At 26.3% G+C, this 19,686-nt stretch overlaps 1 protein-coding gene across 4 annotated transcripts in view; it reads left to right on the forward strand.

Moving 5' to 3' along the window:
* Positions 1–19,686, forward strand: part of LOC142228019 (uncharacterized) — a 131,158-nt gene that overhangs the window by 84,666 nt on the left and 26,806 nt on the right. For 2 of the 4 annotated variants that reach the window (XM_075298280.1, XM_075298281.1), the window contains exons 3-5: positions 7,425–8,239; positions 14,395–14,514; positions 15,317–15,397. In XM_075298280.1, the coding sequence (XP_075154395.1) occupies positions 7,642–8,239; positions 14,395–14,514; positions 15,317–15,397 (799 nt within the window). In that variant the 5' untranslated portion in view covers positions 7,425–7,641. The remainder of the gene's footprint in view (positions 1–7,424; positions 8,240–14,394; positions 14,515–15,316; positions 15,398–19,686) is intronic. The other 2 variants (XM_075298282.1, XM_075298283.1) reach the window with 1 other exon arrangement.

Raw genomic sequence — 19,686 nt, forward strand, 5'->3', positions numbered from 1 at the left:
CAAATTTATTATACCCTAACCACTATGTGGTTTAGGGTATAATGACTTTAAAACAATGTGTTGAAACATTTTATTAATTTTGAAGATTTTTTCAGAAATATTAAATCCATTTTGATTTCATTAAAACGAAATTTTCATTCATGTTAGGATACACATTTTTATGTCGAATCACTTAGCTATAAGGACAAACTGACTTCATTGAAAAGTTTAGAGACTTTTAGACAAGGAAAAAACTTTATATCAGAGAAATACGTCTTCTATTCTAAGCAAAATTCGTATTCGTATTTTAAGCATGAGAAATATTTGGCCTCCCGACAATATTCTTTGCGGTGCACCATCTACTATTTAATATGTGATAGAAACCAAATTTATGAAAATGGACCAAAATGGACCAAATTTAAAAATTAGAAATCTTTTGGACCAATTTTGGTCCGATCGGACCAAAACGGCAACGCTGATTGGAATTGAAAGTCTATACACAGAGTAGAAGTAACTACTCTCCGAAAGTTTTTTTTTGTTGTTTTGCAACAGACGTAGAGAAAAGGTTTTGTAATATTTGATGATTTGACTTAAAAATGGGTATCTTAACATGAAACAAAAAATTTATAGGCTAAGGTCTTGATTTGACTTTAATAATACAGAAAAATTCTTTAAATTTAATGAAATTGTCTTTAAATTTGTTGTCTTTTTGCATCTTGACTACAAAGCAAAAAATCTTTCAAATATAGGACATGTTTTTCAAAACTTTATTTTAAAGAAGTTTTTTACTTCAAACATAGCATAATTTCTACTGGAAGTCGAGTCCTAATTTGGAAAATAAAGTTGCCGTTAACTCGTTTTTAAAGGACTTTGATAGCATATGAAGAAAAAAAGCTGAGAAAGCGAAAAATTAAAATTTGCTTCCTAGAAGCAAGTACACAAAACCTAAATTTAAAAGAGAATTGTGTTTTAAAAGTGTCCTTGCTTGTATTCTCCGCTTCTTTGGCTCGGAATCAATACCAAATTTTTTAAAGTAAAGACAAAATCTTTGGAACCGAGTATGCTTTTTTTCAGTGTATGTTTGCAACAACCTCCATCGAAATCAGTCCGTGGTATACCTACGAATATTCTTACTCAGATCTAGTGTTACCTAATTTTGCTTTTTTCCCCTTTATTGTAAAAATACATTTTCGAACAGCGTTTTTAAGAAATGTTCGTTCTCAAAAACGTAGATAACATACAATAATAAAATCAAGTCATTAGTTTTCAATGTGAGAAAAAATTAAAATAAATGTATATGCGCATATTTTTCAACCAAAATTGAAAATATCCATAATTTTAATTAAATTTTCGAGAACTAATATCAGAAATAAGAGAATGCTAGGGTATAGTACAATAGTAAAGCAAATATGAATGTCCTTACACTGAAAAAACGCATGCCCGGTTCCAAAGATTTTGTCTTTACTTTAACAGTTTGGGTATTAATTCCGAGCCAAAGAAGCGGAGAATACAAGTAAGGATACTTTAAAGACGCAATTCTCTTTTAAATTTGGGGGTTATGTACTTGCTTCTAGGAAGCAAATGCTAATTTTTAATTTTTTTTAGATTTTTTTCGTCAGTTGTTATCAAAATCCTTTAAAAACGAGTTAACGACAATTTTATTTTCCATATTAAGACTCGACTTCCACACGCAAAGAAAAAAAACGTTTGGAAAACGTGTACCGAAAACGTTTTTCTTTTGTTAGAGTTTTTTGAATTGCTTCTAAAATTTTAAACTTTTATCACCAAAAAAATTCGTTTGTTACAAAATTTTTATTTTTTCAATAAAAAAAGTTATTTTTGAAACAACAACGCAGTCCATTTCGTTTATATCAAACACTGTTCTTTTCTGACTTTAGGTCTTTAATAAGACACATTTTACAGTTCAAAATTTAATATTTAATATAATGTTGAACATTTTTTCGGAATCTTCCGAATATATCTGGAATATATGTAAAAAAAAAACTTTGGCCGAAGCAGGGATCGAACCCACGACCCTTGGCATGAGAGTCGGACGTAGCTACCACTGCTCCACGGTGCCAAACTAAATGTTTGTTTCTGGTAAATAAACTTTGTTTATTCGGTTCGTGGGCGCCGCAAGCTATGCTATATAAATATAACTTATATGGATATTTATCTATTGATGACCATAACAGGTACATAGCTCAGTGGTTAGTGTGTTGGCTTACAATGTGCATGGTCCGCGGTTCGATTCTCCGTCCAGGCGAAAGGTAAAAAAATTTTAAAAATTTATAAAATCGTATAATTTCTTCTACATTGTTGGTATTACAGGAAAAGGTGTTAAGAACTAAAAAACCTCGTGGACGTGACAAAGATGTGAGGGAAAATGCAATTAGCAAGAAAACAATTTTTTTTTGAGTTTGTCTTTATGAAATTGTTTTTACATCCTGGAAAAGAATAAACGTTTATCACAAAAAGTATATACTTTTCTTCCAAATACACTTCCTTACAGCGAAAACAAATGAGAAACGAACTTTGTTTGTCTAAAATTTCGTTTGGGAGGAAAGAATTATTTTTTTGCGTGCAGTAGAAATTATGCTATGTTTCAAGTAACAAGCGTCTTTAATATAAAGTGTTGAAAAACTTGTCTTATTTTTTTAACGATTTTTTGCTTTGTAGGCAAGATGCAAAAAGGAAACAAATTTGAATACAATTTTATTAATTTTAAAAAATTTTTCTTAATTATTAAAGTCACGTTGACCTTACCTCAAAAATTTTATCTTTCATGTTATGATACACATTTTTAAGTAAAATCACTTTATTATAAGGACATTACAACTTCATTCAAAAGTTTATTGACTTTTGGACAAGGAAAAAAACTTTATTTTAGAGAAATGCGTCTTCCATGTTAAGCAAAATTTGTATTCTTATTCTAAGGACATGAAATCTTTGACTTCACGACAATATTTTTTTCAGTGTAGAAAACTAAAAAATTAAATATAAATAAGATTGTTTAATTACATTTATTTGGCGTTCCTTACAAACATCTTTGTAGTAATACGGGATGAAATTGATCGAAAGTACTGTTGTTACTTTTACAACACATACTAGAGATATATTTTGACATTTGCCGTTTTTGAAAACAATTACTAAAAAACACTTTGTGTTTTCCCCAATGTACGTACGTACAAAAATACATATCGTACATTTTAAACGTTTACTCACACTACGCTAAGTACTAAGTAATTTCAAAGTTACACATTTCATTCAAGTAATATTTTATTCGGAGCGGAGCGGTTTTTCATTTGGAAACCGCTCCGCTCCCGCTCCGCTCCGGATTTTAGAAATGCCGCTCCCGCTCCGCTCCCGCTCCGGCAAAAAAAGGGCTTGCTCCGCTCCGCTCCACGCTCCGCTCCGCTCCGCTCCGGATCCCTGAAAAAATTTATGCAAAATTTTATTTCTATATAAAATTGGCAAAAGATTTCAGTTTTATAGAAAATGTTTGCAAAAATTTAATTTGTTGAAAAATTTTATTGTTGAAAAATTTAATTTCTATAGAAACTTTTATTTCTATTGAAAATTGTATTTAAATTTTATTTACAAAAAAATATTTCTATAGGATTTTTGTGCAAAACTTTATTTTTTGCAAAAATAGTCCAAATTTTATATCTACTGGGAATTTTTGCAAAACATTATTTCCACAGAAAATTCTTTCAAATTTTTGTGTCTAAAAAAAATTTGTCAAAATTTTGTTTCTATGGAAAAGAAAAATTTAAAAATTTTATTTTTATCCAAAAATTTTGTTTCCATTGAAAAAATTTGCAAAATTTTATTTTTATTGAAAATATTTTTCTAAATTTTATTTCTATAGAAAATTTGTCAAAATTGTATTTCTCTGAACATCTTGTCGAAATTTTATTTCTATTGAACATTTCGTCAAAACTTTATTTTTATAAAAAATTTATGCAACATTTTATTTCTATATAAAATTGGCAAACAATTTTATAGAAAATTTTTACAAAAAATTAATTTTTATAAACAATTCCCAGCAAAAAAAAAGCACTTCTAAAAATTTGCTCCCAAAAATGTTCTTTAGTTTAACTACACAGGAAATTCTTTTTATTCAATTTTGTATAACTCGCTTTTTTGTCATATTTTTGACGGATGATTTTAATTTTTTTTTTTGTTTTAAATAGATTAAAAAAACGTAAGAATAATTAAAATAGGACAAATTATTAAAATTTGGACGATAAAAATGCTAAGTCCATTCTAGACAAATTGCGAATTTTTGAAAATATTTGAGGTGAAACGTTTCAGACAAGCGTTAGAATGCATTAAAAAATCGTAAAAAAAATATTTATTTGGCAAAATATCACAAAATTTTTTAATTAACATCCAAAACACTGAATTCAGATCACACCCTAAAACGTTATCCAAATTCAGTGCAACAGCTGTTGAAATGGTGGGCATCCGTCCTACACACAAAAAAAAAAAATCTGATTCAATCACTTGAAATCAATTGAAATGTCTTCTATCACAGAAATTAAAAAAATAATTGAAGGTCAATTAAAAAAATAATTGAAGGTCAATTAAAAAATGAATTGATTCAATTAAAAATTAATTGATACTATTAATTTTCGTGATTGATTTTTGTTTCAATTAAAAAATTTTTTGATTCAATTAAATTGTTAATTGAATATTTTTTAAAAGTCAATTAAAATTTTAATTGGAAAAATTTTCGTGAAATTTTTTTCTGTGTATGACAAGCCCGTGTTAAATTCATCGCTTCTGTGGCAATTTTACACCACTTCCGGATCCAAAAAGTACATTTTCACTACTTTTTTGGCGACGCTTTTTTTGCTGGGTAATTTAATTCTATAGAAACCTTTAGTTCTATTGAAAATTGTATTTAAATTTTATTTCTATAGAAAATTTTTACAAAAAAACTATTTCTATAGGATTTTTCTGCAAAACTTTATTTTAATAGAAACTTTTTTTAAAATTTTTATTTCTATAAAAAAAAAGTTTGTCAAAATTATATATTATATAAAAAAATATATATATCGATAGAAACTTTTTTCAAAATGTTATTTTTATGGAAAATTTTGTTCCGGATCCAAAAAGTACATTTTCACTACTTTTTTGGCGACGCTTTTTTTGCTGGGTAATTTAATTCTATAGAAACATTTAGTTCTATTGAAAATTGTATTTAAATTTTATTTCTATAGAAAATTTTTACAAAAAAACTATTTCTATAGGATTTTTCTGCAAAACTTTATTTTAATAGAAACTTTTTTTAAAATTTTTATTTCTATAAAAAAAAAGTTTGTCAAAATTATATATTATATAAAAAAATATATATATCGATAGAAAGTTTTGTCAAAATTTTATTTTTATGGAAAATTTTGTTAAAATTTTATTTCTTTTGAAAATTATGTTAAAATTTTATTTCTATTGAAAATTATGTTAAAATTGTATTCTACAGAAATTTTTTTTCAAAATTGTCTATTTCAATTGAAATTTAATTTTGTTTAAATTGAAAAATTTCTCAAAATTTTATTTCTATTGAAAATTTTGTCAAATTTGTATTTCTGTAAAAAATGTTTCAAAATTTTATTTCAATAAACATTTTTTGCAAAATTTTATATCCACAGAAAAATTTTGCAAAATTTTTATTTCTATAGAAAATTTTTGCAAAATTTTATTAATTTTATACAAAAATTCAACTTACTGTTAACCCACAACAGTAGTTTGATGGCAAGCACTTCAGCAATCGATCAGCAATCGAAAAGTTCATCGATTACCGTTTTTGTGTATTTAATGAGACAAATATACATGCCTTTTTTAATGTCGATCGATATCTATTATAAATCATTGTTTGATTTCCACACCATACACCCAGAAAAAAGTGCCTTCGAAACTAAAGGAAAAAATTTTCATCAATATAGTTTATCCATTTTATTTCCATTAAGGTAAATTTTTGTGAAAAATAATAAAATTTACTCGTTTCAGTAAAAAAATCCTAAACTGTAAGCAGTTAGGAATAGTTCATTAACTAGAATAAAGCATGGAATTTTACTCATACTATTTTCTTCGCTGGGTATAAGAATTTACTACTGAAAAAGAAAATTTTCCTCAAAATTAGTAAAATTTCTTATAAAATGATAATTGCGACTTCCTTTATAATAGAAAGTTTTTCATACATACGAACAACACTTGGCATAGAAAAATATTTTAGTTCGTTCGTACTAAGAAGTATGCAATCCTTTCAAAACTTAAGGAAACACACTTGTTAGAATATAGGAAATTTTCCTAAATTTCTATTCTCTACCTGTAATCGATACCTGTCATCGTAATCGATGTGTTTGCGCGTGGGTGTAATCGATATATTTGCGCGTCGGTTGTTTTTTTAGTTGGAATCGCGTTGTTTTGGTATACGGAGAGATTGTTAAAAAATAATATGGTAAAATAATATAATAAATAACAAATAAAATATATAAAATATTTGTTATTTTAAATTAGTGAGAAAAATTTTCGTTTTTTTAAATAAATCTATCAATCTTCGTGATAGTGTATAAAGAAAGAAAACACCAGCAGAATAACAACCCTTTCATTTGTCTTCATTTTGGAATCTTCAATTATCAGGTAATATTCAGTGACGCTAACCTTTTGCAACAAAAATGTTTTATGATTTTTTATATTTGTAGGTATTGAAATTGTAAAAGGAGGACAAAATCGTGAGGCAGCAACTTATTAAAAGTGAAAAGTACAAGAAGAAGAAAAAGTGCGTTTTACAGTTGATAATATCACACGGAAATTGGAAATAGTGGAATAATAAACTAATATTTCAAAGAGATTCGATGCTGTTGATTCTTAATAAATGTATTCAATATATTAATAAAACATGTCTTTTATTGAAGATAAAATTGCTTATAGAAATAAATAAAATTGTATTTAAAAACGAAGGTAAGCAGTTCTAATTATGAAGTAAGAGTTTTACCACATATGTGTAAGATTTGTCGAAATGAATGAAAAAATTTCAATAAAATCATTCCATATATGAATTCAAATTAGTTAAATTTTTTCATTCTGTAGTATAGTGGTACATAAATATAGGAAAATGTTAACTAATATATGGAATGTATTATTCCTAATTTCTACGAAAATCACATCGTTCAAACAAATAAAAATGTCTTTGGCGCTATACGAAGTTCAACTATCTTCACAATGAGTTCATTTTAACTTAAAGAAGGGGTCACTTTTTTCTGGGTGTATTAATATTATTTTTCTGAAATTCAGAATTATAAAAGACCCACCCTAATGTACATAGTTATTAAGATATTATTTTCTTGTTGTCCTATTACAAATGTTGCAGCTATATATTGAAGTCATATTTTATACAAAGTTTTATTTATTTCATTTTTTTCTTCGCTATTTATTTCCAGGTTAAAGAACTCACGTGATACAATCAAAGAAAAAAAAAGGAAAAGTATTGCGTTCAAAACTTTTTCTTACTAGGCACAAAACCACCCCAAATCAAGTCAAGGTTGAGTCAAACAAACCAAACCAATATCAAGCAGACAAATCATAAACCCTCGAAGAAGAACTAAAAACAGATAGTCAGACAGACAGACAAAAAGAAAACCAAAGTTCGCTCACATTATGTCAACAAGAAATCATCAACCTCATCCTCAAATGGCACCGCCACCACCACCACCCAAACCCCTAAAATCCAATGGTGGCCCATATGCAAATGGCAACGGTAATATCAATGGCAATTTGGTGAATGGTAGTGCCATCAGTAATGGCAATAATTCCACAACAATCGGTTTGTTAGCCCATGATTCAAATTCAAGCATTCAGAAGTTAAACGGACGTAGTCCTTGTCACACGCCACCGCGTACCGATCGAGAACAGGTCGTAATGACGCCCAAAGGTAAAACGGCCAATAGTACCGTTATACTAATTGAACGGAAATTAGTGGATGAGGTCAGTGAACGGACCCATGTTGCCGGTGGAGATCATACAGGAATTATCATTAATAAGGATACAGTAGCTGGACAAAAATCACAGACCACGCCAGCCCAGTTGTCATTGGAATTTCGAGTATTTTTGGTTAGTGCCAATACGGGAAAACATTCACAGGAATCGAGAACTTTGAGATTTTGGTTTCGCGATTGGCTAAAGAAGGAAGAGGAGCAAGCCCATATTGCTCAAGACTTTTTCAAGGAATTGGTTAGTCCTAAAGATTTCCCAAGAGGTAAGTTGTAATCAAGTAATAATAAAATATGATTTGACTTTACATTCATTTAAAAAAAATATTGCACTGTAGTTAGGTTAGGTTAGGTCAGGTTAGGTGGCAGCCCGATGTATCAGGCTCACTTAGACTATTCAGTCCATTGTGATACCACATTGGTGAACTTCTCTCTTATCACTGAGTGCTGCCCGATTCCATGTTAAGCTCAATGACGAGGGACCTCCTTTTTATAGCCGAGTCCGAACGGCGTTCCACATTGCAGTGAAACCACTTAGAGAAGCTTTGAAACCTTCAGAAATGTCACCAGCATTACTGAGGTGGGATAATCCACCGCTGAAAAACATTTTGGTGTTCGGTCGTAGCAGGAATCGAACCCACGACCTTGTGTATGCAAGGCGGGCATGCTAACCATTGCACCACGATGGCTCCCTGCACTGTAGTTTAAAATTCAAATTTTTTATACAAACCCAACCGACACTCAAAAATTGGGTGGGATGAATTTAGTTCAAGAATAAACAAATTCTGAATTGAATTACTTTTATCCTTATTCCCTAATATTCGCCCTTTTACTTTTTTTAAGAGCTAAACGAACCTACTTACTCTCCCCACCCACCGAAATATTAAATATCTTTCACTAAACCAAAATACATGCCTATTACTCACATTGCTTTAGCTCACTCTCTTTGCTTGCAATGCTCTCCCAATGACTCCTAGTCAGCATAACAAAAGCCCAACTCAAATAAGCAAACACACTAACAAACGACAAAACTACGCCAACTGCAATATTTTTACAAAATAAAAATTTTTCGATTATAATTGATCGAATAAAACAAACAAAATAAAAAATGTATATACGGCTGTAAATTAGGTCAGGCCGAATCTTTTGTACCCACAACCATGAATTGCGTAATTAAATAACAACTTTATAAGCTAATTCAGTTCTTTATCGGTTTCTATAGAGGAGTCTATAAATGGTCATGGGGGCCGGTTTATATGGGATATATATATACTTATGAAACAATATGGACCACTACCACCACTTACTAAATTTTAACCTGATCGGATGAAATTTGCTCCTCCAAAAGGCTCCGCATGCCAAATTTTGTCGATTTATATGGGAACTATCCAAAATGTGGACCGATATGGCCCATTTGCAATACCGTCCGACCTACTTCAATAACAACTAATTATGCCAAAATTCAAGTCGATAGCTTGTTTCGTTCAGAAGTTAGCGTGATTTCAATAGACGGATGGATGGACGGACATTGCTAGATCGACTCAGAATTTCACCACAACCCAGAATATATACATTTTATGGTGACCAATATTTCAATGTGTTATAAACAGAACGACAATGTTAACACCGCATCCTACGGTGGAGGGAGTAAAATTAATGGGATTCACCATTTCTAATCAAAATTACCTTTCGTTCGATACGAAATTTATCACCCAAAAACCTTTCGTACGTCTGCTATACCAAAATTTAATAAAGGCTTTCATAACCAAAATCACACCAATATTCGCCTGTCAGATGATTTCAAGACCTAACCCCATTCCCCATCCACCTAATCAATATTAAGCCTATCTTTTCCTTCACTCAAAATATATTCCTATTACTCACGTATATTTAGCTCGCTCTTTTACTTGCCCTTCCAATGACTTTCAAACTCTTCTCCTTGTCAAAATAATAAAAGACGTACACAATTACACACACTCAAACCTTTACAAGAGCTACTCAAACATTACAACAACAATGTTTCAGTTTTACATTTTACTTTCTAGAGCAAATTAATTATATTAAAGTAAATATTATTTTTTGTTATAAATTTATTCAAATTAGGTAATTTAATTTAATTTAAATCTCTTTTTCTCTCTCTCATCAATCAGAGCTGATGGGTTATATGTTTGGCTCTTCGCTCCTCTTCCATTCGGCTTTTTTATACACGAGCCACAGTCCAACTTACACATATTTGTAAGTCCATAAAGTTGTGTTAACTTTTTGAGCATCTCTGAGTCGATTCCCCACTTTCCTGTTTACAGTGAAACCTCTCAAACTTGGACACTCTGAAAAACGGACACCTCTAAAACTTGGACAGTTGACTTGAGACGTTTGTTATATTAGCACATTAGAATTAAACCCTCATAAGTGGACACCTCCCAAATGTGTAAAAAACATAGGCGAACACATCTACTAGGTTTCACTGTGTATGAAAGTCCATTGTCTTATATAGCTACGTATAAGCCGACCTTTATTTATGTCTTATAACCCATTCACATTAGGCTCGAAATCTACTAAAAGTGGATTTGAAATCCCTTTTTATAAGAGAAATACAGTTGATATCTAATTAAAATGGATTTTTGAAATATATAGAAAATTTTATCAAAATTTTATTTCTACAGAGGAAAATTTGTCAAAATTTTATTTCTATAGTGGATTTTATCAAAATTTTATTTTTACAAAAAATATTTGTCAAAATTGGTTTTCTATAGAAAATTTTGTTAAAATTTTATTTTTATAGACAATTTCGTCAAAATTTTATTTCAATAGCGAACATTTTTTCAAATTTTATTTCTATATAGAAAATTTTGTCAAAATTGTATTTCTATAGAAAATTTTACCAAAAATTTATTTCTATAGAATATTTTGTCAAAATTTTATTTCTATAGACAATTTTGTCAAAATTTGATTTCTACAAAAAATTTTGTCAAAATTTTATTTCTACAGAAGATTTTGTCAATTTGATTTCTACAGAAAATTTTGTCAAAATTTTATTTCTATCGAAAATTTTGTCAAAATTTTATTTCTATCGCAAATTTTGTCAAAATTTTGATTCTATCGAGAAAATTTTGTCAAAATTTTAATTCTATAGAAAATTTTGTAAAAATTTTATTTCTATAGAAAATTTTGTAAAAATTTTATTTCTATAGAAAATTTTGTAAAAATTTTCTTTTTATAGAAAATTTTGTAAAAATTTTATTTTTATAGACAATTTTGTCAAAATTTTATTTCTATAGAAAATTTTGTGGAAATTTTTTTTCTATAGGGAAAATTTTCTCAAGATTTTATTTCAATAGAGAATTTTTGTCAAAATGTTATTTTTATTGAAAATGTTGTCAAAAATTTATTTCTACGGAAAATTTTGTCAACATTTTATTTCTATCGAAAATTTTGTCAAAATTTTATTTGTATAGAAAATTTAGTAAAAATTTTATTTGAATAGCGAAAATTTTTTTAAATTTTATTTCTATAGAAAAATTTTGTAAACATTTTATTTCTATAGCGAAATTTTGTCAAAATTTTATATTTATTGAAAATTTTGTCAAGTTTTATTTCTATAGAAAATTTTGCCAACTTTTTAGTTCTATAGAAAATTTTATTTTACAAAAACTTTTGTCAAAATTGTATTTCTATAGAAAATTTTATTTCTAGAGGAAAATTTGTCAACATTTTATTTCTATAGGGGATTTAGACAAAATTTTACTTTTACAAAAAATTTTGTCAAAATTGTATTTTTATAGACAATTTTGTCAAAATTTTATTTCAATAGCGAAAATTTTTTCAAATTTTATTTCTATAGAAAAATTTTGTCAAAATTTTATTTCTATAGAGAAATTTTGTCAAAATTTTATATTTATTGAAAATGTTGTCAAGTTTTATTTCTATAGAAAATTTTGCCAACTTTTTATTTCTATAGAAAATTTTATTTTACAAAAACTTTTGTCAAAATTGTATTTCTATAGAAAATTTTGTCAAAATTTTTATTTCTATAGAAATTTTTGTCACAAATTTATTGCTATAGAATTTTTTTCATCTTTTATTTCTACAGCAAATTTTATCAAAAGTTTTGTCAAAATTTTAATTCTATCCAAAATTTTGTAAAAATTTTATTTCTATCGAAAATTTTGTCAAAATTTTATTTTTATAGAAAATTTTGTAAAAAAATTATTTTTATAGACAATTTTGTCAAAATTTTATTTCTATAGAAAATTTTGTGGAAATTTTATTTCTATAGAGAAAATTTTCTCAAGATTACATTTCTATAGAGAATTTTTGTCAAAATTTTATTTTTATTGAAAATGTTGTCAAAAATTTATTTCTACAGAAAATTTTGTCATAATTTTATTTCTATAGAAATTTTTGTTAAAATTTTATTTCTATCGAAAAAATTGTCAAAATTTTATTTCTATAGATAATTTGGCAAAATTTTATTTTACAAACATTTTTGTCAAAATTTTATTTCTATTGAAAATTTTGTCAAAATTTTATTTCTATACAAAATATTTTGTCAAAATTTTATTTCTATAGAAAATTTTGTCAAAATTTTATTTTTACAGTAAATTTTGTAAATATTTTATTTGTATATACAATTTTGTCAAAATTTTATTTATATAGAAAATTTTATCAAAATTTTATTTATATAGAAAATTTTATCAAAATTTTCTATAGATAATTTGGCAAAATTATATTTTACAAAAATTTTTGTCAAAATTTTATTTCTATAGAAAATTTTGTCAACATTTTATTTCTATACAAAATATTCTGTTAAAATTGTATTTCTATAGAAAATTTTGTCAAAATTTTATTTCTATAGAAATTTTTGTCAACATTTTATTTCTATAGAAATTTTTGTAAAAATTTTATTTCAGTAGACAATTTTGTCAACTTTTATTTCTATAGAGAAATTATTGCCAATATTTTATATATGTAGAAAATTTTTTCAAAATTTTACTTTTATAGAAAACTTTTTTCAAAATTTTATTTTTATAGAAAATTGTATTTCTATAGAGTATTTTGTCAAACTTTTATTTCTATCGAAAATTTTGCCAAAATTTTATTTCTATAGAAATTTTTGTCAACATTTTATTTCTATCGAAAATTTTGTCAAAAAAAAATTTTATTTCTACAGAAAATTTTGTAAAAATTTTATTTCTATAGAGAAAATTTCCACAAAATTTTATTTCTATAGAGAATTTTTGTCATAATTTTATTTTTATTGAAAATTTTGTCAAGTTTTATTTCTATAGAAAATTTTGCCAACTTTTTATATCTATAGAAAATGTTGCCAAAATGTTATTTTACAAAAACTTTTCTCAAAATTGTATCTCGATCGAAAATTTTGTCAAAATTTTATTTCTATAGATAATTTGGCAAAATTTTATTTTACAAAAATTTTTGTTAAAAATTTTATTATCTATAGAAATCTATATCTATAGAAATGTCAAAATTTTATTTCTTTAGAGAAATTATTGTCAATATTTTATATATAATTTTTTTTTCAAAATTTTATTTCTATAGAAAATTTTTTCAAAAATTAATTTCTTTAGAGAAAATTTTATCTTAATTTTATTTCTATGGAAAATTTTGTCAAAATCTTGTTGGAGAGGAATATTTTGCAAAATCTATCAAACAGTAAAAAATCTAAAATTTTTGGTAGAATTCTACAAACTGTGGCAACCCTGGACCAAATACCAAAAAGTTTTTACAGGAGTATATTATCTCCTATCAGTAATGCTGGTGGCATTTCTGAGTGTTTCAAAGCTTCTCTAAGTTGTATCACCACTGAAAAGCTTTTCGGCCTCGTTTATAAATAGGAGGAATCTTGTCGTTGAACTAAATATTGAATCGGGCAGCACTCAGTGATAAAAGAGAAGTTCACCACCTGTAGTATCACATTGGACTTAATAGTCTAAGTGAGCCTGAAAAAACAGTCTACCCCGAAACTTAGCCTAACCAATCTTTGGTGAGATGAATGGAAAGGGGCTGTAAAACTCCGCTATGATGATACGTTTGTTTCATTTTCTCGTTTTGCAACCTATACATTTTCATAATATGTCTTTTTTTTCAGTAAAATTTAACACCGCCTGAAAATATGCAATTATTTTAACTTCTTATTTTGGGAGAAAAACCTTGATAACTCATCAATGTAGAATGTATAAAAAACGCATTTTGTTGCAAAAAAAAAAAAGTATAAAAAATCGTCCTCTTACGACCAATCTAGCTTCGAGTCTTTCCCAAATATTTTCTTAAGGAAAAATTGAATTGTTATAGATGATCAAATTTTCACAGTCCTATTTCCTTGATTAGTTTGAATTATGTTTTACATATGTCTGTTAGCTCATATTAAAAAAAAACTCTTTTTCTAAATTCTTCTTTACAGATTATGTCGGTTTCATTAAGAAGATAATGAAACTTTTGCAGAAGGGCTACGATGAAATACAATCGCTTGAAATAGAATTACGTATACTCGAAGAAACCGCAGAGCCGCCATCCAGACCACGTAAGTATAAAATCATCGGTGATGGTAAGGGATTAAAGTCCACAAAAAAAAAAATATTGAAGGTTACAACTGGAGATGGCAAACTGTAGTTTTATTTTAGCAGAAACACAGAGAAAAACTTTTTTTTTTTAATGGAAATCTTAATTGAACTTTAAAAACTACTCAATCCGATGATTAAAAACTTAAGTAGGTTTTTATCTAAAATTATAATCAAAACATAAATTATTATAATCAACTAATAGTTTAATTCAATTAATTTTTTACTTCCTGATTGAAGTAAAAAAAATATTTTTTTTATAAAAATTATAATCAAAACACAAACTATTATAATCAATTAATAGTTTAATTCAATTAATTTCTTACTTCCTGATTGAAGTAAAAAAAATATATATTTTTATAAAAACTATATTTGCCTCATATAGTTGTCGAACCTTAAAATATAACCATACGTAGTATTTTCTTTATGAATAACTTTTACTTTTCTTTAAAACAAAATTCTCTTTAAATCCAAAATCCACCAATCTTTATCTACGCATCGGCCACAACATTGCAAATTCTTTTCTTTTTCATCCCAAATGTATGCTACAAAATTTTCGTTCTCCTAAAATCTATGCAACGGATGCCAACGAATTTAAATGAAATTCACTTTCTCTCGGCCACCTATATCTATCGAATACCGAAATTATTTGCTAACTTTTTTCCAACACAAATTTTCTGTATTCGTAATCGTGTGACCCGGATGATGTTGATGGCACTGCTCCTCCTACTCTACATTTATATTTGTGCCATATATGCCACTCAGCTCGTGATGGTTACATTATTTATTGTTATGGTGATTGCAATCGCAAATTCGAGGAGGCCCTATTGGCCCAACAGCAAACAGGTGATGGAGATGAAATAATGAAAGCAATATGGCTTGAAATTTACCAAGAGCAACTAACAACGCGGAAATGATAACAAAAAAAAACTAAACCAACATTCAACAAAAAAAAAAAAGCGAAAGACAAATGTAACAGCCATCCATCCATCCAAAACATCCATCCTACCTACCATCCCTCTCCAAGCAATAATCATGCAATCTCTTCAGCCAACAATCAAAACTTAAAACAATTTCAATCATCGAATCGACCAGAACTGAAACACGTCTAAGCCAAAAAAAAAAAAATAACATCCATTGTTCATGGAATTTGTTTTCTAGTTGACGGTGTGATGCATTTTTCTCTCCAACTCTTTTTACCATCCAAGTCCATATCCGTTACTCAACAACATCAGACTTATTACTCAACATGAAATTTGCTAGATTTACAGTTTTTGGTCTAAATATAAGTACACAATTTCATTGATCTCAAAGAGCACTAAGCCATCAAACATTTTCTCTTTTTTTTTTTTGATTTCAAACAGTTTTTGTAAAAATCTCTTTTAATAAAATGAAAAAATATTTGTGTTCCTTTGTTTGAGTGATACGAAATGTGATCCGGGGGAGGTATTTTTTGAAATTCATTGGCGAAACAAATAATAAAAATCTTCCTGAAATGTTCTTTAGAATATGCAACCAAGTAACCCAAAATATTCGCTCAATTAGGGGACGTATGTGAAGACAACTCAGTATTTGAAATTCGTAATCGTATTCTTATTCGAAATACGAAGATTTTTTTGTTATTATTCGGGCCAACCTTCGGCGGCTGGGGAGCCATAAATAATCTACCAAAATTTTACCAAAAATCAAAAAAAAAAATATATATTTTATGTCAACATTTTATTTCTATAGAAAATTTTGTCAATTTTTTTTTTTATAGAAAATTTTGTCACAATTTTATTTCTATCGAAAATTTTGTCAAAATTTTATTTCTATAGAAAATTTTGTCAAAATTTTATTTCTATAGAATATTTTGTTAAAATTTTATTTCTAAAGAATATTTTGTCGAAATTTTATTTTAATAGAAAATTTTGTAAAACTTTTTTTCTATAGAAAATTTTATCAAAATTTTATTTCTATAGAAAATTTTCTCAAAATTTTATTTCTATAGAAAATTTTCTCAAACTTTTTTTCTATAGAAAATGTTTTTAACAAAATTTTAATTCTATAGAAAATTTTGTCACAATTTTATTTCTATTGAAAATTTTGTCAAAATTTTATTCCTACAGAAAATTTTGTGAAAATTTTATTTCTGTAGAAAATTTTGTCAAAATTTTATTTCTATAGAAAATTTTGTCAAAATTTTATTTCTATAGAAAATTTTGTCAAAATTTTATTTCTGTAGAAAAATTTGTTCAATATTTTATATCTATAGAAAATTTTTTCAAAAATTTTCTCAAAATTTTATTTCTCTAGAAAATTGTATAACAAAATTTTATTTCTATAGAAAATTTTGTCCAAATTTTATTTCTATCAAAATTTTGTCAAAATTTTACTTCTACAGAAAATAAAGAGTTTGTCAAAATATTATTTCTATAGAAAATTTTGTCAAATTTTATTTCTATAGAAAATTTTGTTAAAATATTATTTCTATAGAAAATTGTGTTGTAAGTTTGTCACAATTTTATTTCTATAGGAAAATTTGTCGAAATTTTATTTCTATAGAAAAGTTTGTCAAAATATAATTTCTACAGAAATTTTTTTGTGAATTTTATTTCTATAAAAATTTTTGTGAAAATTTTATTTGTATGGGAAAATTTGTCACAATTTTATTTCTATAGAAAATTTTGTCAAAATTTTATTTCTATAGAAAATTTTGTCAAAATTTTATTTCGATAGAAGAGTTTGTCAAAATATTATTCCTATAGACATTTGTTTGTAAATTTGTCAAAATTGTATTTCTATAGGGAAATTTTGCCAAAATTTTATTTCGATAGAAGAGTTTGTCGAAATATTATTTCTATAGATTTTTTTTTGTAAATTTGTCAAAATTTTATTTCTATAGCAAAGTTTGTCAAAATATTATTTCTACAGAAAATTTTTTGTAAATTTTATTTCTATAAACATTTTTCTGAAAATTTTATTTCTATAGAAAAATTTGTCAAAATATTATTTCTACAGAAAATTTTTTGCAAATTTTATTTCTATAGAAAAGTTTGTAAAAATAAAAAAATTTGTGAAAATTTTATTTCTATGGGAAAATTTGTCAAAATTTTATTTCTATAGAAAATTTTGTCAACATTTTATTTCTATAGAAAATTTTGTCAACATTTTATTCCTACAGAAAATGTTGACAAAATTTTATTTCTACAGAAAATTTTCTCAAAACTTTATATCTATAGAAAATTTTTCCAACACTTTATTTCTATAGAAATATCGCATTCAGTTAGATATGTGAACGTCTATCATGTCAATTAGTACTGCCCTATTCCATGTTTAGCGCAATGACAGGGGGACTCCACTTCGAGATGCTGTGCTCACGTTCGGAAATGTCATCAGTATTATTTGGAGGTTCGGCCGATGATGGGATTCAAACCATAAGCCTTTGTATGTAAGGCGATCATGCTTACCATTGACAAGGTACGCCCCTTGTCCTTATAAACCGATTTGGGTCTTAAGCATCTATACACCGGGATGGGGACAGTAGGAATTTAAACAGTAAATAGGAATAGTAGGAATTTAAGCAGTAGGTGGCAACAGTAGGAATCTTGACAGTAGATAGCGACTGTACGAATCTAAAAAGGAGATGTGAAACGTAGAAGTTTTTTTGATCCATAAATAGGTGTGCCGAATATGATGTGTATCGGTCCATGTTTTGGTGTAGCCCCTTCATAGACCGATCTCCCGATTTGACTCCTCGAGCTTCCACAATTCGCAATTTTTATTAGAACTGCCGTTCTCATTCGGGTAAAAAGCAGGGCTGTGGAGTCGAGCCAATTTTGCTCGACTCCGACTCCAGCAGACGAAACACAATTTTAGTAAAAAACAAATAAGGAAAGTGCGAAGTTGGAAGGGGCCGACTATAATATACTCTGCACAATTTTGTATTTACATCTACATTTCGATAAAATCTCAAATACTTCAAATTTTGAGAAAATTTTCTGTAAAAATAAAATTTTGAGAAAATTTTCTGTAGAAATAAAATTTTGACAAATTTTTTTTACAGAAATAAAATTTTGACAAAATTTTCTATAGAAATAAAATTTTAACAAAATTTTCTATAGAAATGAAATTTAGACAAAATTTTCTATAGAAATAATTGTTTGAAAAAATTATCAATAGAAATAAAATTTTGTAAAATTTTCTATAGAAATAAAATTTTGCAATATTCTATATAGAAATGAAATTTTGCAAAATTTTCTATAGAAAAGAAATTTTGCAAAATTTTCTGTAGAAATAAAAGTTTGCAAAATTTTCTATAGAAATAAAATTTATAACAAATTTTTTTATAGAAGTAAAATGTTTACAAAATTTTCTATAGAAATAAAATTTTGACAAAATTTTCTATAGAAATAATATTTTTAAAAAATTATCAATAGAAATAAAATTTCCTATAGAAATAAAAGTTCGCAAAATTTTCTATAGAATTAAATGTTGCAAAATTTTCTATAGAAATAAAATTTTGACAAAATTTTTTATAGAAATAAAATGTTTACAAAATTTATATAGAAAGAAAATGTTTACAAAATTTTCTATAGAAATAAAATTTTTACAAAATTTTCTATAGAAAAAAAAATAGACAAAATTTTCTATATAAAAAATTTTATAGAAATAATTTTTTAAAAAAATTATCAATAGAAAAAAATTTTGTAAATTTTTTTTATAGAAACAAATTTTGCAATATTCTATATAGAAATGAAATTTTGCAAAATTTTCAATAGAATTAAATGTTGCAAAATTTTCTATAGAATTAAATGTTGCAAAATTTTCTATAGAAATAAAATTGTGACAAAATTTTCTATAGAAATAATATTTTGAAAAATTTTCTATAGAAATAAAATTTTGACAAAATTTTCTATAGAAATAAAATTTTTACAAAATTTTCTATAGAAAAAAAATTGACAAATTTTTCTATATAAAAAATTTGATAGAAATAAATTTTTTAAAAAATTATCAATAGAAATAAAATTTTGTAAATTTTTTTATAGAAACAAATTTTGCAATATTCTATATAGAAATGAAATTTTGCAAAATTTTCTATAGAATTATATGTTGCAAAATTTTCTATAGAAATAAAATTTTGACACAATTTTCTA

This window comes from Haematobia irritans, chromosome 3 (genome assembly GCF_050003625.1).
Source record: "Haematobia irritans isolate KBUSLIRL chromosome 3, ASM5000362v1, whole genome shotgun sequence".
Classification (NCBI taxonomy): Eukaryota; Metazoa; Arthropoda; class Insecta; order Diptera; family Muscidae; genus Haematobia; species Haematobia irritans.